Source organism: Bos javanicus, chromosome 27 (genome assembly GCF_032452875.1).
Source record: "Bos javanicus breed banteng chromosome 27, ARS-OSU_banteng_1.0, whole genome shotgun sequence".
NCBI classification, from domain to species: Eukaryota; Metazoa; Chordata; class Mammalia; order Artiodactyla; family Bovidae; genus Bos; species Bos javanicus.
Window position 1 is genome coordinate 3094939 of NC_083894.1, and position 26112 is coordinate 3121050.

Below are 26112 nucleotides of genomic sequence, written 5' to 3' on the forward strand. Positions count from 1 at the left end.
AAGGTGTGATTTCTTCTGCTTCTGCTAGCTGGCAGGTTTATTCAGTTCCAAGTACAACTGCCCAGCATCTGTCCACTGAGAGACGACCAGGGGGTAACTGGGTGTGGCTTCCTCCACACTGCCATCACCCTCAGGGGGCCCGCTCTTGGTGTTGACAGCCATCAATGCTTCACACTTCAGTGCAAACCCATGGAAACAATCCCCAAGTCATTAACACATTCTTTCAAATACACATGCCAAAGCATTAGAGGACTGTGAAGACAGCAGAACATATTATCCAGACCTCTGGAATATTCTCTTTTTAAGTCTGCATATTGGTAGGAACAGTTGGGTAACAGGCATCATCAAAAATACAAAGCAGCTTAATGAAAGCAACAAAATATGGGGAAAGTCAACTGCTTGCAAAGTATTACCCACAACCAAGCTTAATAGCAACAAATGTACTTTTTGTGTTGCAGACAACAAATGTTGCTAAGCGAATAATATTCTGTTTATAATGCAACATTTTTGTTTACCATATTTGGCCATTTTTAAGACCTAAATAGTATGTAGATTTGTGAGACTGGTGGCTTGGAAATAACTATATCTATTTAAAAACAATAATTATGGCACTATTTTCTCTGCCTCGTTGGTGATATAAAGCAATGCGTGCTCATCCATTGCCATAGCTACTTATTCAGTATCAAATGGCCATCATTATGGCTAGAAATTCAGATGTAAGAGAGACTTGCTTGGAAAAGATAAAAACTTATTCATCCAAATCAAGATTCCCAAGATATACCGTGATATTTTGTACCATTAAGAGAGAAGCAAACAAAATTTCAAAACTCTTAAGATAAATTGTTATTTTAGCTCTGAGTTAGTCATGAACTGGTCAAATCTATTTCTGTTTGGGGATTTTTACCCCCTCTATTTTGGGGAATTTGACCATTTCTTCTGCTTTCAGTTGCAATGCTTGAGTATGAAGGTTAGCTTTTTCAATTTAAGATAGTGAAAAAAAGAAGAAAAAAACAGAACCGCTTCTGCTTCACTTGTGAACACTTTTCCATTTGTCTTCTAATAGAGTGACATAAAAGTCTTTGGAGGGCCACCCAATTTTTACAAAATCAGGATCTGAGTACATGAAAAACACCAGGTCATATATTAGAACAAAAATATACATCTGGGTTATGTCCAGGTGGCAAGCATTACAGAAAGCCTTCTCCACCTTTCTGTCCCTAGGACCAAGAATCAAAAGTTTGTTAGAGTTTTTCTGTAAAATCTTATGGAAAAACCTGAATGAACTTTGTGGCCAACTCAATACAATTATTGATGCCTACATGAAGCCTTTGTCTACATCTCCACAGGCATTCTTCACCTCTTAACATAGTCTGCACACTACTAATGCTGTCTCCATCATGTGTGTGTGAATGTATTATACACACATATGTGTGTATGTGTATATGTGTGTAATTCAGTTTGGCTTAAAAATGCAACCAAATCAAAAGCACACACCTTGTTTTCTATTTTTTTTTGAGTGCCAAGAAGAGATATAAAAATAAGTAAATTTGACTTAAGAAATTGAGTCAGAGCTGAGCAAAATGAAGACAGAGCAGATGTGTCTGAGACAGAAAAGACAGGATGTTGAGAAGGGCAAGTCCAGAGGCCTGAGAAGGAAGCAGTCACTGGAACCCAACGCAGTTCAGGAACGGAGCTGCAAATACTAAACAGTGATGATCGGGAGGACGCTGATGACAAAAGAGCTGGTTCAGAGGGGATGTCCTGGAGAGTGGACAAGGACCAAGTAACGGATCCTAACAGAAGACGGATGATGATGACCTAGAAGAATCCAAGGGAGCCTCGCCGAATGTGCAGTGAAGGGAAGCTGGCAGGGAACCGGCTTTCCCTGCAGTGGGAGGAAAGCCCACTGACAAGTCAGTGACCTTTGAGAAAACTGAGGGGACAGTTAAATAGACCCCACTGCGGCATCTGTGAGCGAAACACAGGGTGCGATGAGGTATGACATTTGACCCTGGCTCTCCACTGATCTGTGGCTCCCTCAGTGAGGAAAGAAAACCCAATGAACTATATCTATTCAAATTCCACTTCAAAACCTCTTAAAATGTTGTGAATGCAGACAAATGCCTTTTCTGCATCTGTATGGATTTGTTACTTCAAATTATGTACAAAATCCACTGAATAATAATAAAAGAAGTGAACGCTCCTTCCTCCCAAAGGGCACTGATAAACAGTTGTATTTTCATACAAGCAGTGAACATAAAGCAAATTTTCTTATTTGTCTTAAGATATTGAGTTACTTATTAAGTTACTCATTGGTGTATAAATTGCTGTGACTAGTTCAGTTCAGTCACTCAGTCAGGTCCGACTCTTTGTGACTCCATGAATCGCAGCATGCCAGGCCTCCCTGTCCATCACCAACTCCTGGAGTTCACTCAGACTCACGTCCTTCAAGTCAGTGATGCCATCCAGCCATCTTATCCTCTGGCGTCCCCTTCTCCTCCTGCCCCCAATCCCTCTTAGCATCAGAATCTTTTCCATGAGTCAACTCTTTGCATGAGATGGCCAAAGTATTGGAGTTTCAGCTTTAGCATCAGTCCTTGCAAAGAACACCCAGGACTGATCTCCTTCAGAATGGACTGGTTGGATCTCCTTGCAGTCCAAGGGACTCTCAAGAGTCTTCTCCAACACCACAGTTCAAAAGCATCAATTCTTCTGCGCTCAGCTTTCTTCACAGTCCAACTCTCACATCCACATATGACCACTGGAAAAACCATAGCCTTGACTAGATGGACCTTTGTTGGCAAAGTAATGTCTCTGCTTTTGAATATGCTATCTAGGTTGGTCATAACTTTCCTTCCAAGGAGTAAGCGTCTTTTAATTTCATGGCTGCAGTTTCCATCTGCAGTGATTTTGGAGCCCCAGAAATCAAAGTCTGACACTGTTTCCACTGTTTTCCCATCTATTTCCCATGAAGTGATGGGACCAGATGCCATGATCTTAGTTTTCTGAATGTTGAGTTTTAAAGCAGCTTTTTCACTCTCCTCTTTAACTTTCATCAAGAGGCTTTTAAATTCCTCTTCACTTTCTGCCATAAGGGTGGTGTCATCTGCCATCCCTTAAATAGATCTCGAATCCATTTTCTTCTCTCCAAATCTGATGTTGTTTCTTGTTCTGATTTAGGTCCCTATGCTCAGTTGCTCATCTGTGTCCAACTCTTTGCAACCCCATGGACTATAGCCCTCCAGGCTCCTCTGGGCATGGAATTTTTTAGGCAAGAATACTGGAGTGGGTTGCTATTTCCCCCTGCAGGGGATCTTCCCAAACCAGGGATCAGGTCCATGACTCTTGCGTCTCCTTCCCTGCCAGCCAGCTTCTTCACAAGCAGCACCTGGGAAGCCCCACGTAGGTCCCTCCTGTCTCATAATTGAAATGAAGTCCTGAGGTCTCCCACTTCCAATCTTGTGACCTTCAGATCTGTGCAGGTGACTGTGGGCAGGATGATGTCCTGCCCTCATGCCCTGCACTGACACCTGGCAGCAATAGCTGCCATGCAGGTTCCACTTACATCTCATTGAATGTAGTCAGTAGTGATAATGAAAGCAGGACGGGGAGGTGAGGGAGGCGGAACTGAGAGGAGGTGAGGAAGGAGGCACTTGTGTAGTGTCTGGAGAACTGTGTTCAGGTGCTTTACACTGACTTTATGCTCTTCACAACAACCTTCAGAAGTGGGAGCTGTAAACACCATAAGGACGCACTGGGGTTCAAAGCTGTTAGACATTAAACATCTGTTTTTCATATCATACACCTAGTCTGCAATATTTTGTTATAGCAGCCTGAATGAACCACATAACAGAGTTCAGTGGACGAACCACATAAGACAAAGTTTAAACACCTTAAATCACTTCAATCCTGAGTTTAACACCAACAAAAACACTACTCTCTGAAGAGCTCAAAGTAAAATTAGGTACTGAAATTTTGCCAGCCAAATGTATTAGAGAAAAACACACGCACAATATCCACATATCAAAGGATTCGAAGGAAAGCTGTCTTCCGTGTTTAATCCTTTCAATGAAAACCCCAGTGATAAATGTTTGAGAGCATTTGCTCAAAGTTCCCATAATCTGTGGTTCACTAACCATAGATTACTTTCTTAAGAATTTGATCACAGGCATCCTCAAGAGTTTTATCTCAGAAAATATGGATAGTTGAATGTATGTATAATGAAATATATTAATAAATATCATATTACTGTGTTAATTTTTACTGAATTTCTACTGGGCTAGTTCAGCAAGAACAATACAATTGAGTGTTTAGAAACCCACTTCTCTACTAAAGTGAATCTTCTTGAGGAACTATTTCTTTTAAACTTTCTGCCTACATAGCATGTTTTCCTAATATATGCATATCAATATAATACACATATTAACACATATAATTCTCCAAATATGCATTATATATAATGTGTATCTTAACCTAATATATATTATGATAATTATATATATAAACAAACATATGTAAGTGAATGGATTTAACTTGGCATTCCACAATCTTATATTTACAACATACTTTACTAAGAGACACAACGAACTTCCCGCAATGACTACTCTGTATGAGCCATTTTATGTTAACACTTGGTATAAACTGACACGTGGAACATGGTTATATAATTGTCAAAGCAGGTCTAAGACCAGGAAAGAGTGTAAGTCACCATGAGAGGGCTAATCTTTCAACAAAAAAGGAGTTTATTAACTCATCTCTCATTGACTCATCAATTTGGAAATCAATTTTAGATTTCTATTCTACCCTATTTCTTAAAAATTTACAAAGCATGTCAAACAACAAGCCAAGGTGTACCAACCCTTCTTGTCTAGAATGCTGTTAGTATTCTAGCAAGAGCTGTTGTCTGGAAATTTTGACGTAACTGTTCTTTACTGTTATGCTCAAAATGTAATATACCTTCATCACCACGAACTTAATCGGGAAACCCCCTTATTTGGAATGTCTCCCAAGGAATCAAATTAGGCCTAATTATGCTTAATAGCAATGTCTGCTGCTTAATTTGGATGGTAATTCTGCTTAATTGAGATGCCTTCAGGTGTCTAAGTGGTGCTCTTGTTTGAGGATCCGTGTGAGCCTATCCATGCAGAAGCGTTGCTTGTTCTCTGAGCATCTCACCAAAGTAAACGAAGGAAGGCAAAGAAATTTCTGGAGCAGTGTAACACAAAATTCCTGAAATTTAACTTGTTAATTGTTATGTGTTCAGAGTCAACAAAATATATACGAAGCCTTTACAAAAACCTATGTAAGTGTGCACAAACATGAGAGAGAAAAGTGAACTTGTATAATGAGAGAAATCCATAAACCCAAACTGCATAAATTCAGTATTTCATTTGTCATTTTGCAGCTTGGCCAGGTTTTAAAATCAACTTCAAAATACCAAGGAAAAAATTTCATGAGTTTTAACTAATCTTAGCCCACTGGTGTCCAGTGGAACAGGAAGATAATGGGACGTGAAACATTTCAAAAGCAAAAGAGGAATCTGGTGATAACTGAAAACTCTTCCCTCGACCTCTTGCTTATCTGTGTGTGGTAGACATGACTTGTCACCAACAACCACTGGCCCTTTCTCTGACTTCCAGATGGTTCTTTCCTCCAGCTGCTCAGTATCTTGAGCATGGACATCTAGCTCAGGTGGTCTTAAGGGGAGCATCTAGGAGTTTCTAGACAATTCCTGCCATTTCTCAGGAAGACATGCAGTGTTTCTTCCTTGAGCATTGAACGTGATGGTATGGTAGCATCTTGTGACCTGAGGGGTATGTGATCATTACTCAGAGAGCAAAGCAGAGAGAAAGGCACACACCAGAGCCCTCAGCTTCTTAATTAAACCTGGAATCTCCCTGGCTCTGCCCTTTCATTGCATGAAACAACATTTCCCTAAAAACGTTTGGCTTTTAGTCAGCTCTTCTATTATCTACAGCCAAGAGCATCCTATCAGCGCACTGAATAACCTACCGCTTCATTTCCTTGTGGTTCTCATCAAAGTGATAATGGAACAGATAGCTGCAAAAGAAATGACTCTTCTTCCAGGAGGAAGAAAGCTGACTAAGAGGCTATCAGAGCTCTGCAAAGAGCACACATGTTTCTATCCTGAAATAGAAGTAAACAGCTCTGAAATCTTACCTTCCTGGGTCTCAGCTTCCTTGCTGTCGAATGAAGGGTTTAGACAAGAGTAACTCTAAGCTGCTGTTGTCTGCATAGAGATTTCGGTCATTCTAGTACATACAGTGTGGACAGAGAGTGTCGCCTGCCACGTCAGTAAATGAAGGATGTTGTGTCCATCAAGCCCCCAGTCTCTGCCTCGTGGGGGCACTCAAGGTGGAGGAAAGCAGGACACTGGCCCTGGAAGGTTAAGATGGGCATCCAAGCAGGGATTCCATTGAGTCCAGGCTCTGCATCTTCCCATGTATAGAAAAGAGCTAAAATTCACTGAATTCAAATGTCCACTTTTCTTCTATTAACAGTAATCTTTTGATGTTTGACTACCTATTTTTCCCAAAAAAACTGCTATATATCCTGGTTCCTCCCTGACCTGCCCTGAACAGCCCCCTGCAGTCATCTGAGAGTCGTCTCATGGGCGTACATCCTCCGTGCATGCATGCCTGCTTCGTCACTCAGTCGTGTCTTCTCAGTCAGAGAAGCCTGACTCCCAGGCTCCTCTGTCCATGGGATTCTCCAGGCAAGAATACTGGAGTGGGTTGGCATTCCCTCCTCCAGGGGATCTTCCTGACTCAGGATCGAATCCACGTCTCCTGCATCTCTTGCATTGTAGGCAGTTTCCTTACCACTGAGCCACCAGGGAAGCCCCTACATCCTCTGTATGCCCTCCAAGTGACACTAATCCTCAGCTTTCAGGTTGTGCCTTTTTTCAGTTGACAATAGGAAAGAAATAGAAACACTGATATATAGGGGTATCTTTCATATAGAAAAATATTTATGATTATCGATATGTAATCTGGATGTAAATGAATTTTAAACTATTGGGAGTGAGTTAACCAAATTCCCTGAAGATTTCATCTGGAGCTTCTGCTTTCGTGGTGAAATGCCAGGGCATCATCCACATAAGAGTTTAGTCTTTCAAAACTTGACGTGGATACTTCTGCTTGCAAGATCACCATCACTCATGGTGGAGCCCAGTGCACCGTCCAACGGCCCTGAGAGAAATGTGATGCTGCCAGCAGGACTCTCTTCGGCTCTCTCTGGCCTCTCTGCACAATGTCACACTCATCCCAGGTTTCGGCAGCTAAGGACACACCTGGGAATCCCGAGCTGACCTCTCTGAGGGACACGCATTTGGAGATATAGCAAGCCCCTCACTCTCACTGCACCCAGAGCCAAACCCATTCTCTCTTCCCTTAAACAGCTGGTTTCTGAGGCCCTTTCCCTGTTTCCAGGTAGAGAGAACTTAGAATCTAATTGTTCCAACCTGGGATGATTAGGAGAATAAAGAAGGGTGTTATCATCAGTAATTATGCAAGGAAAGTGGATGTTCACTGGGAGTCCTCTGGGAGGCTGGACCTTATGTCCATTCTGGCCAGGGTTTCACCACCCACCCCAAAGCCATTCTGGATTCCTTCTCCTCTCCCCTTGCAGCAGGTGCCACAGGGGAAGCCATGTGTTCACAGTGTTAAGAGAATCAAGACCACCTGCCCACGGATCGTCCTCTTTCACTCCCTACATTCCACCTGGAGGCCATCGACTGATTACTGACTGCTACTGCGATAAAAAGTTCTCATCACAAGAAAAAATATGTTAACTATACAAGGTGATACATGTTAACTAAACATTGCAGTAACCAGTTTTCAATATAAATACATATCAAATCATTATGTTGCACACCTTACACTAAAACAATGTTGTATGTCAATTGTTATATGACAATCAAGCTGGAAATAAAACCATAACATAGAGGCAACCTTCAGAAGCAGTAGGAGGGAAGCACATTGAGAGTACTTTATAACTGCATCCTAGACAGGCTTTCCAACGAAGGCGGATAGACTGACGCGCCATGAAGCAGCAGATTTTCAATTCAAACAAGATGTAAGGGTGTGTGGCACTCACCAGGTTGTTCATGGTAAACAGTTGCCATGGTAGAGAGTTGAGCTGCTCAGGATGTACAGAGGGGAGCTGAGAGTCTTACCTTGTCAGGGTCCGTCGTAGTGATGACCCAGACACAGTGAGCATTGTCTTCGTACTGAACCGGGTAATTAGGAGAGGTAATGACGCCACTGGGCCCACGCAGATTCGATCCACATGTTCTTGCTAGAAATATACAGAGAGGACGTTATTTTCTACAGGATTTCATCTGTGTGGTGAAGACACAAAATGCACATGGAACTTCAAGTTAGCTCTTGTGTGACTGGGATAAAAAACTGTGAAATCAAATTGGCAAGTAGATTTTGCTCAGCCTTTGGAACCTTTGCTTGGTACTTGCAACGCTTACCTGGAAATCTTCTTTATCACGTTTCCCAAAGCGTTACCCTTCACAGAATGAGCTGACAACAGCACCTTGAAGTGAAGTGAAGCCGCTCAGTTGTGTCCGACTCTTTGTGACCCCATGGACTGTAGCCCACCAGCCTCCTCCATCCATGGGATTTTTCAAGGCAAGAATACTGGAGTGGGTTGCTGTTTCCTTCTCCAGGGGATCTTCCCTACCCAGGGATTGAACTCAGGTCTCCTGCATTGCAGGCAGGTTCTTTACCATCTGAGCCACCTGAGAATCCCGACAACACTACCTTGACAATATCAAACCAAATTAACCCATTTTGGGCCCCATTCTGACTCCTGCAGAGAGGGTCTGATAAGGCGTTTGGGTGCACACAATGCAATACGAATTCAGGAGACCAGAATTAACGTCTCAACTATGCCCGACAGGATATGTCCTTGCATAAGTAATCCCAGCCCCCACAACCTCAACCTTTCTATTTTTAAATTTATTTACTTATTTTTGGCTGCACTGGGTCTTTGTTGCTGCTAGTGGGCTCTCTTTAGCCAGGAAGAGTGGGAGCTACCCTCTAGCTGCCGTGTGTGGGTTTGTCATTGCCATGGCTTCCCTTGGCGAGGCTCCCGGCTCCAGAGCACAGGCTCAGGGGTGGTGGCGCTCACCCTTAGTTGTTCAAAGCCATGTGGAATTGTCCAAACCAGGGATCAAACCCCTAGCCCCCTGTATTGGCAGGCAGATTCTCAACCACTGGACCACCAGAGAAGTCCCTCATTCTTTCTATTTTACATGAGAATGATGCAAGGGATGATATTTAAAGTTCCTCTCAAGCTTTAGATTTTATTCTATAACAAATTATATCACATGCAAATTACAACTTAAAATACAGTTGAAAGTATGAAGAAAGAAAATAGAAATGATGACTCCCAAAGGAAAAAGAAAATACCTTAAAATTGAAACAGCGCATAAATGGCATGACCCAATAAAAATGACCAAGTTTTGAATACAAAAATATTTCAATTGATCTTCTCTTTAGAAAAGGAGAATTTTTTTAATGAATACTCAAGTTTTGGAAATCAAATGTCATCCTAAGCTCCATTCTTAACATTAATAATTTGAACTGTGTTTGAGAAAAGAGTGGAGGAAACTAAACTTCATAAATAAGCACTAATGTAAGAAGTTCGGGTTCATTTCCCTAAGATGTCATATAACATAAACTGACTAAGCTGCCATCCACTCAAGAGCAGACTTTAGTCATCGCCCGTCCTACCTTCCCTCTGTCTTGCCAGCTGAGCTTCGGTACAGGTCAGGCGCTGTTCCAGGAGACTAAGCTGCAGCATGAAACAGAACTGGCCTCTGACTCCCAGGGGCATCTTGCAGAGGAGGAGGCTGAAGAAACCGTTTAATCAGGCAGTGCCTAACTATTCCCTTTTCCATTTATATTGATGTAGCAATAATGTCAATATGCCTGTTTCTAATAATATTTCTTTTTTGTCAGTATTAACCTACGAATCTCTTTCTTAAAAGACCGTGAACCCCTTGATCTTGGGAAAGCATCCTTCCTTCACTGTACATCCTCAGCACCATATCTAATGTCGATAGTTGTGGACACAAAAAAATGTGAGAAAATTACTTTAGACAACCTTTTTGTTACTTGATACTAGCTAAGAATTAACCTACTAGACACTGATTAACAAAAACATGAAAGCTATCTTTCAAAATATTAGCACTTGCTTTCAAATGAACACCACTGTTTCATCAATACTGAAGAAGGAAATGGCAACCCACTCCTGGATAATCCTATGGACGGGGGAGCCTGGTGGGCTGCTGTCCATGGGGTCGCACAGAGTCCACCACGACTGAAGTGACTTAGCATGGATGCATGCATTTCATCAATACGGATGGAAGGTGCTTTGGTTTCCAAAGCCCAGTGGGTGTGCCCTGGACACAAAGCCTTCTAGTAAAGCAGTATCCACAAGCACATATATCTGCACTGTGCAGCTTCACCCTCCAAGGGGTCTACTTCCAGGAGTGTGTTCCTGAGAGGATCATGAACTTTGGATCCACACTTTAAAGTATTCTAATATTACCAGTTGGAGAAGGAAATGGCAACCCACTCCAGTGTTCTTGCCTGGGAAATCTCATGGGCAGAGGAGCCTGGTGGGCCACAGTCCATGATGGGGTAGCAAAAGATTCGGACATGACTGAGCGACTAAACGGCAACAACAATATTACTGGTATTAATTAGAAAAACCTTAAAAAAACAGTTTACAATAAAATTTGAGTCAACTTACCTTTGTGTTACACATTCCCACTTTGTGAAATTTCATACGGAAGAGCTGACAAACACAGTGTAGTGCAAGTAAAGGAATTTTGAACTAATATTATCCAAGTGCTAGTCTAAGCATTTCAAACTTAAAGACAAACTCATCTGAAGGATGTGTACTGTGGGGAACTAATGTGCTACATTCCCGCTGACAATTTGTACTCCTCCTGTCATTAGCTCCAGCTGCCACTCTGCTGGAAAGTTCGCCAAATCTGACAGCCTGTCGATGGCCATGGGTCCCAGTTGTCTGCTTTGAAGCCTGACCTCTAACTTGACTTATGAAATTCATCTTCATGAAATGCATCTTACCCACTGCTTGGGGAGACAGGATTATTAGTGATTATATTTTTAGAGAGATAACTATTAGTAAAATATTCATAGGAAACTAGCACATTTTCTATACTTTGTGTTTCATACAGAGTGAGTTGTGAATCCAGTCCCTTCAGAGGTATTTCTCACCAAAAGTTGTCAAATTAATATGCATTTTTTTTTCTTTTTCTTAGAACTGTCTGTATTTTTTGTAGTACATTTTGCTAATAACTTTTGATTTTTTTTTCTACTCATTTAAAAGAATGACATCAAAATAATCAGCTGAAATGAAATATGTGAGAATATTCATGGCAGGGATTTTGTTTTGTTTTGTTTCGCTTGCGATGTGTAATCTCAACAATTAGAACAATTCCTGGTACTTAATAGTTACCCCCATAAATACTTGTTGCTGCAATTTTGGAGTAGACTGATAGTCTAAGTAGTTAGTTCTAATCCTCTTTCTTGGGGAATTGTTGACACTTTTAGCTGGTACCTCAGTCTTGATTTTTTTAAGTTGTCCACATTCTAATTGTCTACCTCTTCATCAAGTGATGCAGAGAAGGCAATGGCACCCCACTCCAGTACTCTTGCCTGGAAAATCCCATGGATGGAGGAGCCTGGAAGGCTGCAGTCCATGGGGTCACTGAGGGTCGGACACGACTGAGCAACTTCACTTTCACTTTTCACTTTCATGCATTGGAGAAGGAAATGGCAACCCACTCCAGTGTTCTTGCCTAGAGAATCCCAGGGATGGGGAAGCCTGGTGGGCTGCTGTCTATGGGGTCACACAGAGTCGGACACGACTGAAGTGACTTAGCACTCATCATGTGATGATCCTATCATCATCACACCAATTACAATTCATTAGGTACTATTTTCTTGTATCAAGCCTTTGCTACTAGTCACAACCACAAGATTTGCTATTGGTGACAACCCAAAGTTCAACCTCCCATGTGTAGAGTCTCTACCAGATAATAGCAACGTGTCTTGAGTTACCATGATCTCTGTGTGCCATTCTCCAAGTATGCATAGAGGCTGAAGTGCAGACTGGACATTCTCTTCTACATCTCCTACAGACACCCTGTCTGGGGTTTTCTCTCTATGCTCTGGCACTGTGGCAGAAAGGCTCAGACTAAGCTGCGATCTCCCTGAGCTGCTGAGAGGGGGCAGCAGAGCGAACGTCACTCCTGCCTGTCACTCCCCTCTTCTTCCTTCCATCAGCTTCCAGCACCATAAGGCTAATTGTCTTCCATTGCCTTCACTCTCTATCATGTTTGTCAAACATCCAGGCTTTGAGAAGGATAAGAAGAGCCAGAGAAGAACACAGAACAGCCACAGAGATTACAGGTAAACCGGGACTAAAGCTGCACTGCAGTGTATCCCATGAGTGAACATCAGCAGGCCAGATTTTTAAGCAAATCTTAAAAATGCTTAATAAATGTTCTTTTATAATAACCATGATCTAATTAATGTACATTTAATGTTACTTATGTGACAGTGTTCTAAATTTGTAAGCTCTGGGAATGATTGTGGAGGGAGTTTCTGCCACCGGCCCGAGGGTCATGCTCAGTTAGGATGGTGAGGGTGTGCAGACCCTTCTGCAGAAAGTGGGCGGGTGGCCTCAGTTTATCTACTAACCACATCTATGCTGCTTTGCAAGCTGCAGTTTGTCGCTATAACTGAGTACAAACTGGACTGATGATCAGAAGACTGTATGATTTGACTCTGAAGCTTTCCCCCCTTGCCCGTCTTTCTCCACTTCTGGACTCTGCTGACTCCTCACTCCTCCCCAGAAGGGCTGTGCAGCTGTTCAGACACTACAAGGCTTAGTGACCTGCTCTGATTGTGATGAGCAACCTCACTGTATCCTTGGAGACCAGGACCTGCTTCCCAAACAGTTGCTTCTGGGCTAAACACATATTCAATTAGTCAACAAAGTATCTAATTAAGCAAATAATTAGGTAACTACAATATGCCAGTGTCAAGCAAGTCTTTATAGCAAGATATAAATACATTCCCATAATGGAAATGTATACACACATTTACACATTTTAGAGTTGAGTACACACTCGCCACTTTCTGCTCTTGCCAAGGCATTCCCCCGTGTCTGAATCTTTTTGGAAATACAACACCTAACGTAAAGTAATTTGCACAGAAATCTTAAAAATGCTTAATAGATGTTCTTTGATAATAACCATGATCTAATTAATGTACAGTTAATAGTACTTATGTGACAGTGTTCTAAATTTGTAAACTCAAATTTTACTTATATCTAATGTGTTTTTAAAATTAAACTAGAATTTACAAAATGATCACTGGAAATATAACATATAAAGAAGGAAAGTGGAAAGGGAGAAGAAAACTAACCAGTTTTAAATGCCAATATGTGCTATTTATCCATTAATCATTGAGTATTTATTAAGTATAACATGTATTTGTTTCACATGATTTATCTTACGCAACTTGAAGTAGTAATTTATCTATTTATGTTCAATCAGTTCCGGGAATCTTTGCCATTCTATAGTAACTACTTAATGAAATTAAATTGAAGAGAAGAATATTCTAATTGATGAAACTTAAATTAATAGGATATCTGGACTCAGAAGCTTTTTAAAAGCAAATTAAGAATTATATTGGAGAGTGTGATTCTTGTAGAATTTAAAAGAAAATCACCCATTTTATGTCCATATCCAGACTCAGCCAAAATGGAGAAAGTATGCCAGAGGTTAAGAGCTTGCTTTTCTGAATCACTCTTGAGTTCCAGATCTGGTTTATGAAGCTATCAGATGTGTTATCTTAAATTATTTAATTTTAAGCCTCTCGGGTAATCCACTTATTATAACAATCATAACTTCATCCACGATTTCTGTAAGGGTTGGAGGAAGGAATGTAAGTAGAGCACCGCACACCACAGCACAGGTAGTAAAAAGAAAATGCACAGTGAGTGCTCACTGAGAGTTGGGTGCTGTTTCCAGCACAGAGGATGCAGCAAAGAGAGAAAAACCTAAGCTCCACGCCTGCATCAGGGGATTAACCACACAGACGTCTAATGGCAGGAAGACACTCGATTTCTGCAGGAAAGCAGAGTCAGGGTTCACAGAGCATTTGGAGGAGGGTGGGCACGGAATAGGCACGGAAGGGTTTGGATGAGATGACATCTGATGGTGGGTGCAGGATGGAGAACCACCTGGGGGTCTGGGGGAGAAGCGTTCCAGGCAGAAGGAAGACAACAAACGCAGGCAGGCTGTCAGAAACACCCCAGGCATGTTCTAGGAGCATTATTAGCACCCAGTTAACACTGGTTTCCTGGAGAAGGCAATGGCACCCCACTCCAATACTCTTGCCAGGGAAATCCCATGGACGGAGGAGCCTGGTAGGCTGCAGTCCATGAGGTCGATAAGAGTCGGACACGACTGAGCGACTTCACCTTCACTTTTCACTTTCATGCATTGGAGAAGGAAATGGCAACCTACTCCAGTGTTCTTGCCTGGAGAATCCCAGGGACGGGGGAGCCTGGTGGGCTGCCATCTATGGGGTCGCACAGAGTCAGACACGACTGAAGCTACTCAGCAGCAGCAGCAACACTGGTTTCCAAGTCATTTTATGTCAGGTGAATTTGAGAGCGGTGGCATAAAAATACATGACTTTGTTATCTTCAGTAACTTAATAAGAAATAGAGAAAAACATGTTTTTCTCCCAAGTGGCATTCAAGTAAAGAGTACATATCCTTAGAAGTCTAGAAGCGAAAACAGAAATTTATCCAAATTCACTGGAATTAAAGTAAAAGTTAAAAGTGTGAGAAATTAAGAGGTACAAAATTCCAGTCATCAAATAAATGAGTCATAGCTTAGGGAATATAGCCAATAATAATTTAATAACTTTTTATGGTGATATATGATAACTAGACATTATCATGATAATTTTGTACTTTATAGAAATATGGAATCACTATGTTGGGTAACAGGAATTAACATGGTGTTCTAGGCAATTACACTTCACATACAAAGTCATAAAAAATAGATGAGATTTGTGGTTACTAAGGGGTGCAGAACAGTGGAGGGGAGGATTGAAAGAAGGTGGTCAAAGCTTCTAGTTATGGTACAAAGTTATGGTACAAAGCTCTAGTTATGAGACAAATCAGTCCTAGGAATGTAATGTACAGCGTGATAAGTGTACTAAATATACCAATGTCTGTTATGTATGAAAATTCTTAGAGTAAATCCTAAGAGCTCTCAATTAAGGTCAATTCCTTCCTTAATTGACTGATCTGAAATCTTACAATATGTGCAGTGCTCGGACCATAGGCATTTTATTGCATTTGATAGATGGTTGGATTTAGAACATGTGGCTGAGATAATCGATATAAGGTCTGCTTTAAAAGTTCAGAGTGCATATATATATTTCCTGTTATGACAAAGAAGTTGTTGTTTTCTTTTCCTTTAAAGTGTATGTTTCTTTAAATCTATGGGCTCATAGTTACCTGACATAATAATCAGTATTAAAATACAGTCTTCAAATTGGCTCTGGACCCTTAGTCTGGTAGAATGAAGTCATCTTTCAGGTATAAATGGTCTTTCCACTACTATTTAAAAGGTCATTTCTGTATGGAGAGGAAATATGAGTAGGGAAGATTACACTGTAAAGTTCTCAGTAAGTGACAAGTTAATAAGTTAAGGATACTGCTGGGCTAACCTGACTTGGAATCCTGAGATAATACTAGCTCTATTCTGTGACCCTCTGAGGCTCTAACTGGCGTCCATGCAACCACAGTTACAACTGCAAAAGCTACTTCACTTTTCTTATGTGCCTTGTCAACTCAGACAGCAACTAAAAATATTAATTCCACAGATTAATGTTCATTAGCATTAAAAGAAATTCTCTCTATATACCCCGCTCAAACACCGATGGAATAAATGCCAGCTGAAACATTTTACTCAAAAAAATACAAGTGCATCCTCTTCTTCTCTATTTTGTTTGCTTATTTAAAAAAAAAAATATTGCCAGTTAAAGATACTTATACAGTTTCAAACAGCTCATAATATTTTACCCTGTGAAAAATCATAATGGTTATTTTCATATCTCTAAATGAAGTAAGTATAATTTTAAACAAGATCACTTGTATAATTACTGAGCTATGGCAACCATTCATCTGTGTGCTAACAGGAAGAAAAGGTAACATCCCCCATCCTCAGGGTTAATTAGCTAATGTAAGCATTGGCTTAGGACCCAGTGTCCAGATGTGAACGATCCCTCCTGACTCACTGCAATTTATCAAATGCTTCTATCCAATAATCCTCCCATGGAGAAGGCACGATAATTACTTAAGAGTTAGAGACCCTTCATGAAGATCGGAACCTTGAGAATCAGCCCTTCCTTAATTGACTGATCTGAAATCTCATAATGTGTGCAGTGCTTAGACCAGGGGCATTGTATTACATTTGATAGATGGCTGAATTTAGAACATGTGGCTGAGATGATCAATATGACGGCTGCTTTAAAAGCTCAGAGTGCGTCAGGAATACCCAAACTGTACTGCTCACCTCTGACTTACAGTGTATTACGGCAGTAGCACAGAGGGGAAGACGAACTTGAAAAATTGCCCTTGGTGTTTGGAATCTACGGATAGCTAAGTAAATACTCCTGTATTCTGTTTTGTGTAGCATGAAATAGTATTATGCTTCATGTTATCCATTTCCTCCTACACTTTAGACAGCTAAAGCCATCTTTAGAGAATAGTCATAAAATCTCCACTTCAATAAAGGTTTCTCAGCTCTTCTTTAGTTGGGGAATCAGTCATTAAAAGCCAGTAGAGACACTATTTAAAGGAGGGGATGATGACAGACACAGGGTTCCTAAACATTGCCAACCTGGGAAATGGATGGGTTTTAATAGGAGAAATGAGGGACACCAGCCAGGAAACTGCTCATGACTCAGAGAGACCAGTTCTGCCCGTCACACCCACAAGGGTGTTGGGAGCTGAGAAAACTCGGCTGAGAGCAGCAGTGAGCGCTGCACTGTCCGTGGTAGCCACCAGCACCTCTGAAGATGGAGCGCTTGAAATGATGCTGGTCTGAGCCGTGAGCATAAAATGCACACTGAATGTCCAAGACAGAGTGTGAATAAAACAAAGCGGGAAGAAAAGGTATCTCCTTAGAGTCTTTTCAACTATACATTAAAATAATTGATATGTTTAGGGTTAAATAATATTCTTAAAATTAACTGCACCTGCTTCTTTTCCAATCTGGCTACTAGATGCTTTTTTTAAACAATTTATTTATTTTTAATTGGAGGATAATTGCTTTACAATATTGCATTGGTTTCTCTCATACATCAACAGGAATCAGCCATAGGTACATGCATTTTTTCTCCCTCTTGAACCTCCATCCCACCCCTCTAGGTTGTCACAGAACACCAGATTTGAGCTCCCTAAAATTAGATCAGTGGCTTGCATTTTATTTCTGGCTGAGAGCCCTGCTCTAGAGGCTCCATGAAGTGGTCCTCTATAGGGTCAGCCTAAGATGCACTGAAGCACTTGACCATCCATCTGTATGTGTACCTGATTAGGTCATGGTACATGGTGACTACTTGATAAATAGAAGACTGTCACCCAGACTAGAGAGAGGGATGTTCCTGCTGGCTTTGCAGAAGGAAGCTGACCTCTTGGGAGAAGGTTGTATGGCCAGGAGGTGAGGACAGGGCAGGGAAAGGGAGATGAGTGTGGAGGACAGGTTTCCTGCTTAACCACAAGACTCACAGATGAGCCCTTTCTAGTCCAGAAAGTAGGATATGCACAGGCACACAGCTCCACCTCTTCTCTTCCATATTGCTTACAAATATAATCCTACACTGATACAAAAATGCCAAGGAACATGAGAGAGGGATGATTTATCCCTTAATTTATCTACACACTCCACTCATGAAAAGCTGCAGATGATAGAGGGTAGAAAAAAAATGTCATATTTTGAGTGATTGACTCCATCTCTCCTTCTTATGGAAATACACCCCTATGGCAAAGATTCCCTTAATAGCTATGCTCCTTTTCTTTCATAGAAGTACAATTGTTTGCTATATATGTAACCACCTGGAATATACATATATATACATATAAATATGTTTCTAAGTCTCACAACAAGGTGAGAATGTCTGGCTGGATTTTGGCCAATTGGACTGAGAAGGAATGCATGTGATGGTTTTTGCAGACTCTCTCCTAAACTCCTCCATCCTGTTGCCTGGAGTTTGGATGCCACCTTGGACCATGAGGATGGAGGTTTGACCATAGGGAGGACAGAGTGAGACTTGAGGAAATTTCCATCTCTGAAACAGACCTGCCCATCCTTGTCCTATACTGCCTATATCTTAATTCTATATGAAAGAAAAATTCACATCCATTTGTTTTGAGTTTCTCTTGAGGTGTATTTTTTTTAAGTCACCTAATTGTTATCACCTTACCCTAAACAGTTTATGTCAAATTCTTCTATTTAGGAGATTTCAGGACTTTTGATTTAAGGTTTATTTAATGTCTTATTACTCTAAATGCTCTAAAATACAGGTTTCTTTAAAATTGTGTTTTTAAAGATATTTTTTATTGATCCCCAGACACAGTCTGCTCCAGTATATAGATTTAAAATACACATCCTATAAGAAAATGCTTTCTTAAGAATTATTCCCAGCTGCTATAGCTCATTATTTCATAGAGTTACAAGTAGTAAGTGGAAATAAACTAAAAGATTAGTCCATGAAAAAGAAAGTACATCTAATTGAAGGAAAACAGCTGAGTCATCAACTGGGAGTCAGGGGTGGAGGGGGAGAGATAAGTAAATCTGAGTGTGAAGGAGAGAAGTGGATGCTGGAGAGAGGGGAGAAGCTGTCCATGGGAACCAGACCAAGAATCACACAACAGACAAACACCCTGTGGAGGAACATCTCTTCTCAAATATGATAAAGTAGACTGTGAGAATCTATGGGGACAGGAAGTCAGGTGGCTCCTCCTCTGGGGGCCTCTGGGAGTGAGCAGCTGGTAGCTCAGGGGGGTAGAGGAACTGTCCTCCCTTGGCCTGGCTGGAGCAGCTGTCGGCTGAGACAAGCGCCTCTGAGTGTTTGGTACCAAGTCAGGGCACAGTTAGGAGCCAACATGCTGAGAAAGATGAGATTTTGAGTCTAGATGAGATTTGGCCTAGAGATTTGGCCTAGATTTTGAGTCTAGATGAGATACAAGGAAAACTTCTGAATTAATAAATAAGGTAAGAATCAAATAATATCCTGATCGATATTCCCTTTATGTTACATTTAATATAAATTTGAAACAGATGTACATTTACTAGTTTTGTCTGCTGCTGCTGCTGCTGCTAAGTCGCTTCAGTCATGTCCGACTCTGTGCAACCCCATAGACGGCAGCCCATCAGGCTCCTCCGTCCCTGGGATTCTCCAGGCAAGAACACTGGAGTGGGTTGCCATTTCCTTCTCCAATACATGAAAGTGAAAAGTGAAAGGGAAGTTGCTCAGTCCTGTCTGACTCTTAGTGACCCCATGGACTCCAGCCTACCAGGCTCCTCCGTCCATGGGAGTTTCCAGGCAAGAGTACTAGAGTGGGTTACCAGTGCCTTCTCCAAGTTTAGTGTGGGCTTTTAAAATAATGCTGTAAGTTCCTAATCTAGAAAGGCAAGAAAAACATTAAAAAATGAAAGCACATTGTTCCCCCTTAGGGGGAAAGCTAATACCTGAGGCTTGGTCCTCATTTGTCACTGGGAGAATGAGCATTACCACTTCATGGTGGGAACACTGATTTTGCTAGAGCTCCTTTGAAAGCCTAATGACGTTGCATTAGTAAATATTAGTGTACAGATGGTCTAGTGACAACAGGGGAGGGCACAGCCAGACACTCCTCCTGACGAGAGCGGGTGCTCCTCCAGGAAGGGAAGCATTTACAGGGAAGGGTCACCTGCAGGCAGCCCACACACCCACTCTGCCCTTGGGATGCACAGATGCTACAAAGGTGTGTTCTCTACATGTGAAAAGGTAAGGGCACTCTATAGTAAACTAGGCAATCTAGTATTTTAGCTTTGATGAAACTAGCCATATATTTCACAACTACTTCATTTCCCAGGATGTAACTGACATGGTTCATTTTGTATTATACATTTTTACAACCAAAACATTTCAAATAAAAATTTATAAATCCATTCATCTGAAAAAGACTGTAAGGAGGGAAAAGATATTGTTATATATGAAACTTCCCCTTTTATTCTTTGTTCAGCTTAGTACTTTTTTTCTTCTTCCTTTAAAACTACCACCTTGCATAAATTATTTAATGGCCACAATGCAAACAAACAAACAAACAAACAAAAAACCAAAACAGCTAGCTTTTCTTTTAATTTTATTAATTTTTTCCTGAGTAAAATATCCAAAACAGTTTTCTGCTGGTTTCCCTATGGCTTCTATAATTCTGGTAGGATTTTTCACATATTTCATAGATGCAGCAAATATTTGACCTCATTGAAGAAGATGATGATAATGCAACATTTTGTTCTATGTCCAAGATTAGTTTAATAATAAAATGATGACTTCAGATCATGCTAACAAACTCCCTTTATCACTGATACTATCAAAATTCAAAAAAATAACTTCACTGCTATTGCAAAGTGAGCATTTTTAGATTAACAGGGACTTGCATTCTGATTCCAAAGCATCTAGTTATGTAACATATCTTCGTACATATGCAAGCCGTGTGTATAGATAGATGGATACCAAGTTATATAGAATGTGTTGGAATGATTAGGTTTGCTCGTGTATTTCCTAACATTTAAAAAACACAAATATCCTTGGAAATGTTTGTCTCCTAAAAAATTTAAAAAAAGAATATTTCTTGTTAACCGACATCACCACAAAAGGATAAATCATTACCAAGTTTTGCTGTCTATACACTGGACTTTGCACTTGGATCTCCTTGTGTATTCAGCTATAAGGAAAGAGAATCTGGGCAGACGTGACCACCCCGACTCACCTCTGCAAATCGGCCGGTGGTCGCTCCACGCAGCCAGGGTCTCTGTGACTCTCTGACACGTTATGCTCTTGGATCCCTGGAGCACGTAATTGTCCTCGCAGGAGAACTGTACATTTGCACCAACCCTGAGCAATTACAAAACCAAAAACAACCCGGATTACTCGTGGAAGATGTCTTTAAAAGAAACCATCACAGTGCTGCTACCATGTAATGCCATCAAAACAATATAAAAATATTAAGTGACCCATTAGCAATTATTCACAGATAAACCCTTTAATGAAGCACAAGACTTGGGTTCAAATTCCCGTTTTGCCAAATTATCTTAAATAAATATATGATCCTTAAGGTATCTTCTCTAAAATTAAGCAATAACAGACATGGCAGGACCAGGTGTTTGCAGTTTAAGTAAGAAATGCATCTGAAGGAATTAAACCCTGGAATCAAAACAAAACTGGATGTCCTTCCATGTGGATAAACATCCTACCAAAAAAGAAAAAGCCCCATTAAGAAATGTCTCAATATACAAAAAGATAAGGACTCTAGCATTCCATTTATATGAGGTGTCAAATATAGTCAAATTTATAAAATAAAAAACTAGAAGGGTGGTGACCAGAGGCTAGTGGGGTCGAGGGGAAATGGGAAGTTATTAATTCAAAGGCATAAAGCTTAAGTTAAGTAAGATAAATAATTTCTAGAGATCTGCTATACACCATTGTAGCTTAGTCAATAGCAATGTACACGTTAAGATTTTTTTTAAAGATACTTTTCAAGTTAAGTGTTCTTATCATCCTCATAAAACTTGCTTCCAATGAAAAACAAGGGAAAAAATGTCTCAGTAGAGAATTTGTTGGGGCTTCCCTGGTGGGTCAGCAGTAAAGAATCTGTCTGCAACACAGGAGCCTCAGGAGACGCAGGTTCGATCTCTGGGTTGGGAAGATCCCCTGGGGGAGGGCATGACAACCCATTCCAGTATTCTTGCCTGGAGAATTCCAAGGACAGAGGAGTCTGGTGGGCTACAGTCCATGGGTCGCACAGAGATGGACACAACTGAAGTGAATGAGTACACATGCATTCAAAGAATTTGTTACCACTGTAATATGTTAATTATATTTAGAAGAAGGCTGGTGCTATTACATTTCAGAAATGCGTCTTACAGGAAAAGATACTTTGCTTTAGAAAAAAGCAACCCATCCAGACTGGAGTCAGATGAAAAACTTCTTTGCCTCCAGAGCTGCCTCAGGAAACACGAAGCCTTAAGGCTGGGAGCAGTAACGGAATGTGGTCGCAGCATCACAACTCAGCAGGTGCATGAGGAAATGCGAGAGGCATACCTCGGGTCTGAGCACACCCGATCCCTTCTTCTAAGCCTGCTGTATGGCACTGAATTCAGGGCAGTGTTGCTTTATAATCCTACAAGCCTGTTGTTACAAGAGGAAATTCTGCCTGTGTCCATTTGACAAGCTCCAAGGTTGAGGTTGACAAAAACGGGAATGAAAGACAGTCTTTTAGAGAAAATATGAATAGTTGCCCATGTAATATGTAAAGTTATTAATAGGTAAAAGATAATGGAAAAATAAACAAATGCTGTCTTTTCTTGCTTATGGAAAAAAATTCTGGTCTGCAACATCACAGTGGACATTATTCCAGTAACATAAGAGCATCTCTCACACTTGAACGTAACATCCTGGGATCATCACAGATGTCTATAAAAATCATCACATCAGGGTCAAATCAATGTGAAAAGACCTGGATTAAACACAATTCACCATCTTTCTTGTCCAAAGGGGACTCTCAGCTTACTAAAATTTAATATGCAAAATGTGCTTTGCCTACTTAAGAAAATTTAAAATATGTAGAATTTTCCAAATTTATCTGATTAGGAAACCCTTTTGCACAAAGTATCCAGGGCAACTAGAATTCTATGGAGGTAATTTTGAGAAAAGCTGCATAATGACATAATATGTATTATCTTTTTAAAAAATAAAATGTAAACAGAATTCTAATTTCAATGTCTGGTTATAGCAGTTATTTAGAATAGCTATACTTTTTAGACACATCCCTTCATAATTTCATTGGCCTTTGGTCATTGTTTAGACTTCTGAGAACAGACTAAATAAGAGAAAAAATCTAAATATTTGGTTTGAAAACAACTATTCTATCTCTCTGTTCTTTATCCTAGGTCCCAGTCTTCAGTTCCCCTTATTTACCTAAATTTCAGTTCTCATACTTCTCATCATTCTTTCAATACATTTTTATTGAATATCTATGTGCCACACACTACTCCAGGTACCAAAGATACAGAAATTGCGATTGACAAAGTCTCGTGGGGATAGCAATCTAGTTAAAGGAGGACAAAAATAAATAAGTAAAATAAGAAGAAAATGAAAGTGTCATAAGTACTGTGAGCAAAATAAACCAAGCGGTGTGATTAATAATAGGTTAGGGAGCGCTGGGATTTAAGAGTGTGTTAATGTTTTTTTGATCCTCTCAAACTGGGGTGCTAGTGTCTCACACAATATTTTGGGCATGATCAAACATAAAGGAAGGAAAATGATATTATTGTTTCCCCCTAGCATCTACCTACTTTAGTTCCAAAGCCTGTCATTCATAGTTCTAATGGATGCACTCCACCCCAACAAAGTATCTATCTTTTTCATACCTGCTTTTCATACATCTGATCAACTTAAGGCATTCTTAGTGAATCCTGTTAATGTTGACTGGTAGATCTCATTTCTAGCAATATAATATAGATTTATTATCCAAAGTAGGAGAAAACATAGCCAGAGTTGCTTTTTGGAAGTCATGAGAGTGTCCATTAATAGAAATATGATTGACTATATTATTCCATATGCATTTCAAAGAATACAGTGTTTCTTCAAAATGAGCATAATATGTAGCAATACAGAGAAGAAAAAGATTTTCTACAAAATTGTTACCTCAGGTAACTCTTAGCTTTATAAGTATCTGAATCTGTGTACCAGGAAAAATCAGCATAAAGCTATTTTTGGAGTGCTAATAGAATCACAAGTACACTTTTGTTTCTATATTACAATAATTCTACTACTTCTGATTTTATTACAAGTTAACTTTTAAAATGTTTTAAGATCCTACTACTAGATTGCCCCTTTGTTCTCACTCACCGAGACAGAACTCTCTCACACCTAACAGAGTTCATACCCTCCTCCGATTTTCGTCAGACAAAAATTAAAAAAGCTCTTCTACCAGAGGTGAGGATTCTTCCTAATGTTCCATAATCACCATAGGGTTACCACAGAGGATCTAGTCCAGAAATCTCTATCTGGGTTCTGGGGAAATCTGTCCAAAGTATGTACAGAATCCATTCCTTAATTTCTTGCCTGAAACCTTTCAACAAATGATTGAAAATAACAACTGATAAAATAGCAAGGCTTTTCTACTTTCAAACAATAAAAATCACTAATAAGCAACCTCTGTTCTTGACTATGCAATGAAAAACAGAGCCACTGATGGGTAAATTCTGCATTGTGATGAACAAGGCTGAGCTTGAAACTGATGATGACCCAACTTCTAATTTATTATTTCAACCTCTTGCTTTGGTTTTATCTAGTGCATAAATTAGTCCGATTTAAAATCCATGCACACTTTCAACTTCAAATACATAACAAACTAAGCTTTTATTTATGATTAGATTTTATGATTACTATGTTTGAAGACATACATATAACATTAGGAAAACTAATTTGGTTTTCTGGAAAGTACTCAGAAGAAAATAACAGAAAAAAATTATTAGTACCTTCCAACTGGCAAATTAATTCAGAACACCTTAGATTAATTTTGTCAAACAAGTTTGACTATTGTGAATAGTTGGAAATTATCACAAATAATTTAGACAACTGATTTTGTGTAATCTCAAGATAAACAGTGATTGATAGCAAATATCCAAATGGCAACTTTTAAGTTAAATAGTTGAAGCAGAGTGATTTTGTATTTTAAATAGAAGAGAAGAAGAGAGAAAATAACATTTTTTTTACCTGCATTGGTTCACAACTGGTTATGGTCTGGCTTTTAGCATGAGGCGCCCTACTAGTCATAAAGATGCATGATTGAGCTAATGGGAGCAAGGGATACTTCATCAAACAACTATTGGACAATGAGGTAAATAAATATAAATTATTATGGGGAAAATGATTTTACCTTTAGTGAAAAGATAAGAAATTGAAAAGGCCAGAAATTGAAATTTGTGTTGTATATTTAAAGATTCATATAATTAATTTGTTGTTCTTATTGTTCAGTCATTAAGTCATATCTGACTCTGTGACCCCATGAACTCCAGCACTCCAGGCTTCCCTGTCCTTCACTATCTCCTGGAGTTTGCTCAACTTCATGTCCATTGAGCCAGTGATGCCATCCAGCCATCTTATCCTCTATTGCCCCCTTCTCTTCCTGCCCTCAATCTTTCCCAGAATTAGGGTCTTTTCCAGTGAGTTAGTTCTTCGCATCAGGTAGCCAAAATTTTGGAGCTTCAGCTTCAGCATCAGTCGTTTCCATGAATATTCAGGGTTGATTTCCTCTAGGATTGACTGGTTTGATCTCCACACTTTCCTTTCAGTATCTGTGTACTAGAGTGAAACCCACCATAGAAAGCCCTGTTGGTTTCAGAGCTGGTGATTTGTTCAGGGAATAGCAAGTAGCCGGGTTTGTCCTAAAGAGTGCTGCTCCTAAGAGGTGCCCATTCCTCCCTGCTCCAGAGGTTTTCCCCTGTAGACTCCGGGATTCTGGGTGCTCTCCTGTTCCTCCCCTCCTCCTTTTCCTCTCTTTGAGGTAAGCTTTGCTCTTTCATTGTTCCACATAATATTTCATTGGAGAAATAAACTAAAGCTGGGAAAAGCTGGGAAAAGAAGCCCCACAGAGAGGCAGCTCCCAGGAGAAGGCTCCCCAGGAAAAAGCCTCACATTTCATTCACCTTGAAATCCCTCACTGCCTCCAGCAGAGCTTGTTGCA

The 26112-nt window shown here is 40.2% G+C and overlaps 1 protein-coding gene across 1 annotated transcript in view; it reads right to left on the minus strand.

Annotated features, from left to right (window-relative positions):
• CSMD1 (CUB and Sushi multiple domains 1) overlaps nucleotides 1–26112 on the minus strand; it is a 2072278-nt gene that overhangs the window by 545101 nt on the left and 1501065 nt on the right. Inside the window, exons 9-10 of the mRNA XM_061404066.1 lie at nucleotides 21133–21257; nucleotides 8198–8319 (exon numbers count right to left, since the gene is read on the minus strand). Coding sequence (XP_061260050.1) covers nucleotides 8198–8319; nucleotides 21133–21257 — 247 coding nt within the window. The remainder of the gene's footprint in view (nucleotides 1–8197; nucleotides 8320–21132; nucleotides 21258–26112) is intronic.